The 7,539-nt window shown below is 62.4% G+C and overlaps 1 protein-coding gene across 1 annotated transcript in view; it reads left to right on the forward strand.

Moving 5' to 3' along the window:
* The window catches only part of LOC113978299 (START domain-containing protein 10-like), a 6,179-nt gene extending 3,476 nt beyond the window's left edge, over positions 1-2,703 (forward strand). The window contains exons 2-6 of the mRNA XM_027705111.1: positions 44-191; positions 296-399; positions 492-609; positions 835-887; positions 1,757-2,703. Coding sequence (XP_027560912.1) covers positions 44-191; positions 296-399; positions 492-609; positions 835-887; positions 1,757-1,969 — 636 coding nt within the window. The 3' untranslated portion in view covers positions 1,970-2,703. The remainder of the gene's footprint in view (positions 1-43; positions 192-295; positions 400-491; positions 610-834; positions 888-1,756) is intronic.
* The last annotated feature ends 4,836 nt before the right edge of the window (positions 2,704-7,539 follow it).

Genomic DNA, 7,539 nt, shown 5'->3' on the forward strand with positions numbered 1-7,539 from the left:
TGGTCTGGGCTTGAGTGCTGACCCCCTGCCTGTCTCCCCACAGACCCGCATCTCCTGCAAGGATGTCCCTGCCGAGACCCTCTACGATGTGCTGCACGACACCAGCTACCGCAAGAAATGGGACTCCAACATGATCGAGACCTACGACATCGGGCGCCTCACCGTGAACGCTGACGTCGGATACTACTCCTGTGAGCAGCCCCCAGCCCCTGGAGACTCCCCCTCCCCAGCCCCACAGCCCTGCGAGCGCGTGTGGGGCCGTGGGGCTGGTGGTGTAACTGTTCCCTGCCCGCAGGGAAGTGCCCCAGCCCCCTGAAGAACCGGGATTTCGTCACCCTGCGCTCCTGGCTGCCCCTGGGCAACGACTACATGATCATCAACTACAGCGTCAAGCACCCGGTGAGCCCCCCACTGCCCCCAGCCCTGGCAGGGGTGCCAGCAGGCACAGGCAGGGCTGGGCAGGCTCTGAGGGGCACGGGATCTCTCTGCAGAATTACCCACCCCGGAAGGATTTTGTGAGGGCCGTGTCCCTGCAGACGGGTTACCTGATCAAGGCCAACGGCGACGGTGCCTGTGTCCTCTATTACCTCACCCAGGTGGACCCTCGCGGTGAGTGGCAGCGGGAGGGGAGGGGGCACCGTGCCCAGTGTGCCCCCAGAGCTCACCCGCTGGCTCTCCATCACTCTGGGGACTGGGGACAACCCAAGGAACAAGGGGGTGCCTCCCCCATCAGCCCTGGGGTTGCTCAGGCTGGCACGGAGCACTGCAGGCTCACGGTGCCTCCCCTGGGGCTGGCCCTGCTTGCCTGAGTGCCGGGGCTTTGGGCTCTTGCAGGGTCGCTGCCAAAGTGGGTGGTGAACCGCGTCTCCCAGTTTGTGGCACCGAAGGTAAGCAGGGTGCGTGGCTGGTGGTGGGATGCACGGGCAGCAGGGATGAGCTGCCCCTAAGTGCCCCTGGGTAGGGGCAGGATGGGTGGTGGATGGCCCAGGGCCCACAGAATGGGTGCTGGGTGACACACGGTTCACAGGACAGGTCCTAGGTGACCCAGAGCTCATGAGACAGGTACTGGGTATCCCAGGGCTCCCAGAACAGGTACTGGGTGACCCAGAGCTCCCAGGATGTGTCCTGGGTGACACACAGGATGGGTGCTGGGTGACCAGGGCTCACAGAAGGGGTACTGGGTGACCCAGGGCTCCCAGGATGTGTCCTGGGTGACACACAGAATGGGTGCTGGGTGACCCAGGGCTCACAGAAGGGGTGCTGGGTGACCCAGGGCTTCCAGGACAGGTACTGGGTGACACACAGGATGGGTGCTGGGTGACCCAGGGCTCCCAGAACGGGTACTGGGTGACCCAGAGCTCACAGGATGTGTCCTGGGTCACACACAGGATGGATACTGGGTGACACACGGGATGGATACTGGGTGACCAAGGCTCACAGAAGGGGTGCTGGATGACCAGGGCTCCCAGGATGTGTCCTGGGTGACACACAGGATGGGTACTGGGTGACCCAGGACTCACAGGACGGGTACTGGGTGACACACAGGATGGGTGCTGGGTGACCAGGGCTCACAGAAGGGGTGCTGGGTGACCCAGAGTTCACAGGATGTGTCCTGGGTGGGTGCTGGGTGACACTGGGCGTGCTGCTGGGGCTGTGTGCTCCAAGCCAGGCCCACATCCCCTCCCAACACCCCCAAAAACCAGCAGTGGGGGAGCTGGGAGCCGGGGCTCCATCCCCAGATCCGCTCTGCCCGCAGGCCATGAAGAAGATCTACAAGGCTGGGCTGAAGTACCCGGAGTGGAAACGCAAGCACGACCCCGAGTACAAGCCCTGGGTGTACCCGGAGCAGAACACCCTGCCCAGCGTGAGCCTGGCCGAGCTCTCGGTGCAGCACGCCGACTCCCTGGAGAACATCGACGAGACGGGGCTGTCCGAGGACCACCTGAGCACCAGTGACCACGAGGCCTGAGCCCTCTCCACGGGCTCTTGTGGGGGGACACCTTCAAGACCGAGGCTTGGCAGCCAAGGGGCACGGGTGGGAATTTGGCCCCGTGCCCCCCAATAGCCAGATCTGCTCTCCAACTCCGTCATAGACCCCCTTACCCGGGCAGCAGGGTGCTGTCCCATGGGAATCTGAGTCACAAGTGCTGGAAAGAGGGAGGATGGGCACCCTGGTGCCCCCTGTGCCCATGGAGATGTCCCCACAGGAGGTAGTGCTGGCAGTGGGAGCAGGTGCCCCAAGGAGAGGCTGGGCAGAGCAAGAGAGGGGGAACCCTTCATGGGGTGAATAGGAGCTTTCCTGGCACCAGGATATGCCTCTCCCATGTTAAGATCTTCTAGGGGTGTCCCTCAAAGGTCCAGAAGCGGGGGGCTGTGGGGGCTGTGCTCAGGCTTTGCAGCAGCACAGGGCTTAGACTGACCCACTCTGGCCCAAGGTCTGCCACAGCCAAGGTCAGGCTGGACCCACTGCAGCCCCACCACCCTTTGTGTGACCCCTTCACCTCAGGGAGCCCTCCCAGGTCCTCTCCTGCGCGCCAGGCTCGCCTCTGCAGGCTGGCTCTAGCCCAGCTGGCTCTGGGGACCCCTCCCTCAGGTGGTGTTTGGGGGGGCTTGGCTTGTCCTGGGGGCTTGGGCAGCCTGTGTCCCCACTCTCTCAGTGTTTGCCGCTGCTGTGGTTTCTGGCACAACAATAAAGGGGTTGGTGTGTGTGCGAGAGAGCGTCGGGCTGGCACGGGATGAGGTTGGCACCAAGCCCACCCAGAGGCTGTGCAGGTGCTTGGTCTGGGTGGGACAGGAGGGTCAGTCCATCCAGCACCCTGGGGTGACCCTCAGGACCCCCCTGCGTGCGCGTGGGTGAGGCTGTGTGGGCACGGGGCAGCTCCCACCAACGGGAAGTTGGTCTAGACAGACACTGCTGCGGGAATACGCTGACAGATGAGGGATTTTCCACCCACTGGTCGCCCCCAGGCTCCGAGGCTGCCTGTGGCTGCTGGGCTCCTGCCCCAGCTGGGTTTAAGCCTGACCTGTGCAAATGGGGCCGTCACTGATGATGGTGCTGGGTTGCTCAGCTCCAGACCTGTCCCAGCAAGGTAAAAACTGGGGAACATGGCCAGGTTGTCACACAGCCAGAATGTGGGGGACAATCGAGGCAGTGATGTGGGACAACCCCCTGGCAGCACCCAGGGCTTGCAGCCTGCCCAGAGCCACCTGCCTCTGTGGCTTTTGGGGCCTCTCTGACCTGGCTCGTGCTCACTGCTCCCCCTGACCTGCTGTGAGTTGTGAGTGCCACTGCCCTGTGCATGCTTTCCCCACACCTGGAGCCTTTCCAATTCATCCAGACCCCCACTGCAGCATCCCGGGTGTGGACGTTCACTGTTCCCCCTTTAGCCACCCCCTTAGGTGATGTTATGTCCCCTGTGCTGCCTCAGAGGGACATCACTCACATACAGAGTGCTGGGGAGGGGAGAGGAGGTCCTGGCTTGTCGGGACAGCCGGCTCCCACGGCTTGCAGCTGGGCTGGCTGCTCCGCAAGGAAAACCCAAGGACAGCAGATGTGCAGCTCCCTCCTCCCGGTGCTCCGGGTTCATGGCGAGGGGAGCAGTCCCCATTCCTCATGCTGCTCCCACCATGGTGGCAGACGGAGGGCACCCTCAGCAGAGATGATTTTACCTGTGAAAACACACATCCCAGGCCCAAATCGCCCCCAAGACACTTTGGAAGAGCTGGGCTCTGCGGCCAGAGCAAGGGGATTAAACACCCTCATGGGGCAGAGCCCACTGGCATCCCGAGCCCTCGGGGTAGTGGGGTGAAGACCACCCCTGACAGCCCCAGTCCTGCAGGAAGCAGCCTCATCCCGCCTCATTCCCCGGATGTTTCTCTGCAGGATCAGGCTGCAGCTCTGCCGTGGGGTTATTTTTAGCCAGCCCTGAGTGGGTGTGAGGAGCTGCTGCCTGAGCACCGAGAGCCCGGCGGGGAGTCCCTGCTCCCCAGCCAGCCCCAGGGAATGCTGTGCCGGGATGGGTGACGCCTCAGCCCAAGATGTGGCCCAAAATGACCAGGATGGTGGTGGCACGGGGAGGAGAAGGGCTGCTGGGGTGGCAGGGACACGGGTCCACATCCAGCATTGGGCTGTAGCAGAGCTCCTGGGCCCCAGCATCACCCAGGCCAGGGAGCAGGGTGAAATCTGGGGTGCTGGGGAGACGGGGGGCTGCCTCACCGGGAGCCCCAGTGCGGGGATTTCTTTCCGATTGATGTGCCACTGCCGGGTTTCCTGTGGCACAAACAGGAAAGGGGCCGGGCACTGCTATCCCGAGCGAGGGAAGGGACAGACAGGGTGTGAGGGGCTCGGAGCCCCCCCGGCTGCCCCCGTTGGGATTCTGGGGGAGCGGGTGGCCCACGGCCCAGTGGGGCGAGGGCCAGGCATGTGGGGGCTGCAGCCCAGCAGGACAGCCCAGCTGGACGGCTTTTCCTGCCTGGCCCCGAGCGGAGAGGAGCCGCCCGCGCGCAGAGATTGGAAAGGAAACGGGAAGCTGCTGCTGGACGAGAGATTAGCCCGGAGGCAGTGATGTCAGCCCTGATGGATGGGGGGCAGGGGCAGCGTGGCATGGGCCCCCCCCCCTGTCCTGGCCACACGCAGTGTCAAACGTGCCCCGGCTGGGGGAGGATGCAACTCCATCCCTGGATCTCCTGATTTGCGCCTCCTGAGCTCACGGATAAGTCTTGGGCAGCCCTTGGCTCCATCACCCACACCCTGAGCTCAGCAAGAAGCCCCCCTGCAGCCCCTCTTACCTCATGGACTGACTTTCAGCTGGGCTCTTGCTGGAGGGATCCAGCAGGTTTCCAAGCCCAACAACCTCAAGCTTCCCACTCCTCCACCAAGCTCTCCCAGGGGCTCAGCTCTCAGCCCTGCCCTGGCAAAGCCCCCAGGCTCAGACCCCACCCCACATTTCCAGTTGTTAAATGTGACTTTTACCCTCTAGGTATGAGCTTTGAGTGTTCCTCACCCCGGCCTGCTCCCAAGAGGTGCTCCCACCATCACCCCACACATCCCCCAGCATGATCCAGCGTGGGCAGGGCTGAAGGAAAAGCAAAAGCTGCTCCAGGGTGCAGTGAAAGCTGATGGCTAGGGATGGATGGATGGATGGATCAATGGATGGATCGATGGATGGATGGCTAGAAAAAGAGAAGGAGGAAGGGGGGAGGGAGAGAGAGAGGGAGGGAGGGAGCAAGGGAGGGAGGGAGGAAGGGAAGAATGGATAAAGAGATGGATCGATGTGCATCTGGACATGTGGACCTTGAGGGACAGTGTCATCCTGGGCACTGCCTGGAAAGGGGAAGGACCACACAGGCCTTTATGCTGGAAGGATCTAACCTTCACTTTGATGTTAGCTTCCTCCAACCCTTGCCAGCATCTTCCCAAAGCCCAATCCCTCAGCCCCAGGGATGTTTTCTGATCCTGCCCATCTGCTTCTTCCAGGGAGCAGGCAAGACCTTCCTGCTCTGTGAACACCACAGCCAGGACAGGGCTCTCTACCTCTGCCCAAGGATGCTGCTGTATAAATATAGATCCCATCAGCAGGATGGCAAACCCCGGCAGAGGCTTTGAAACCTGTGCTGCAGGAAGTGGGGCTGGTAGGAAGCCCTCAGGAAACATCCCAACACAGCACACACCTCAGGGCTGCCAGTGCCCTGCTGTGCCCTGCTCCCCTCCAGCACCACCCCGTGCCAGCTCTGTGGCTCCAAGGTGGTCCCTGGCTGGGGGATGCCTCAGCTCAAGCTGTCCTCTTGGCTTTTTGGGAAGGGACACCCCCTTCAGGAACCATGTGCTGGTGCTCAGCAGAGATGCTTGAGCAGGGAGTTCCCGTCTGCCAAGGGAACTGAGCCCCAATCCTGGCACTTATGTGTCCGTGGAGGGAGAAGGGAGCAGGGGGGAAGGTTTTCTACACCAAACTGCCCTCTCAGCAGCCATCAGGGTGTGTGTTGTGGGAGCTGGACCCTGTCCTTGGTCACACTGGGCCTGCCAGGGCTGCAACTTGCCCCTCTGGGGATGTCCAAGGGTGTTCCTTCCATCTGGGACAACGTTTCCCTTCGCAGTATCCCATGTCTGCCCTCCTGGCACACAGGGAGCAACATCACTCACAGCAGCAGGTTCTGAGGGGCCTAAAGTGCATTGGCAGCAGGGCAGGGAGGGGATCCTGCCCCTCTGCCCAGCCCTGGGCAGGCACATCTGCAGGGCTGGGCCCAGCTCGGGCTCCTCAGCACAGCAGGGCCAGGGAGCTCCTGCAGCGGGGCCAGCGCAGGCTGCGGAGATGCCCAAGGGATGGAGCAGCTCTGGGAGCAGCAAAGGCTGAGGGAGCTGGGGCTGTTCAGCCTCCAGAGCAGAGCCTGAGAGGGGCCCTCCCCAGGGGGTGTCAGGGGCTGCAGGGAGGGGGCAGAGGCTGGAGCAGGCTCTGCTCGGGGGGGCCCAGCAATGGCCCAGGAGGAACGGGCAGGAACTGATGCCCGGGAAGTTGCAGCTGGACAGGAGGAAGAACTTCTTTGCTGGGCAGTGACCCAGCCCTGGAGAGAGAGCAGAGAAGGTGTGGAGTCTCCTGATTGGAGATATTCCAGAACCATCTGGACACAATCCTGTGCCATGTGCTCTGGGAAGGCCCTGCTGGAGCAGGGAGGCGTTGTGGTCCCTTCCAACCTGACCCATCCTGGAATTCTGTCTCTGGAGGTGCAGATGGGTGCTCAACAGCAGTGAGCCAGGATCTGGCCCCACTCAGGACTTCACTGGTGCCAATGCCTCCAGCAGGGCAGGATGGAAATGGTGACACATCATCTGTCACCAGCACCCTTCGCTCCATCCCTCCCGCTCTCACCACAGACCTCAGCAACCTTCCCACAAGCAGCGGTGCCAAACAGCTTCCTCTGAGAGGCAGGGGGATGGCATGGTCTGCAGTGCAGGGCCAGAGGGTCCCTGCACACCCTCAGGGTCCCCCACCCCCAAGGTGGTCCAAGGGGCCACCCATGCCATCCCCAGCCCTGGGGCTGTGCCACTCCCTGCCAGAGCAGCTGGCAGGGAAGGGGGGGAAGGCAAAAGCTGTGCCAGACTCGTGCTGAATTCTGCTTCTGCTTTGTAGGAGCAGCTTGTGATAAGGAAACCTGCCTTTCCTGCATGCAGAGAGGTTTGTACAGGGCGGCCCTCCCACACCAGGGGCTTCCAATGTTCCCAAACCCCTGCAGTGGCTTTTGGGGGCATCACTGGGGCAGAACAGGACCAGCCTGAGCTGGAGTAAAGGTGTCCTCAGATCTGGACCCTCCAGGGCAGGGGGAGGTTATCGGCTGCGGCATCAGGAACAGAGAAGGGTGTTGTGAGATACCAGCCTCGGGCATCCTTCGTGTGCAAGGTTGGGTAAGGGCAGAGCCAGACAAACTGCCAGCCCTGCTGGGGCTCTTGTGAAAAGTGCTCTCTTAAAGGCAGCTGGGCCGGTCCATGGTGAAAGCTCAGGTTCCTTGCAGGAGAGAATCCCTCTGGACATCCCCCTTCCACCCCAG

This window comes from Neopelma chrysocephalum, unplaced genomic scaffold (genome assembly GCF_003984885.1).
Source record: "Neopelma chrysocephalum unplaced genomic scaffold, ASM398488v2 Primary Assembly neopelma1_319, whole genome shotgun sequence".
NCBI classification, from domain to species: domain Eukaryota; kingdom Metazoa; phylum Chordata; class Aves; order Passeriformes; family Pipridae; genus Neopelma; species Neopelma chrysocephalum.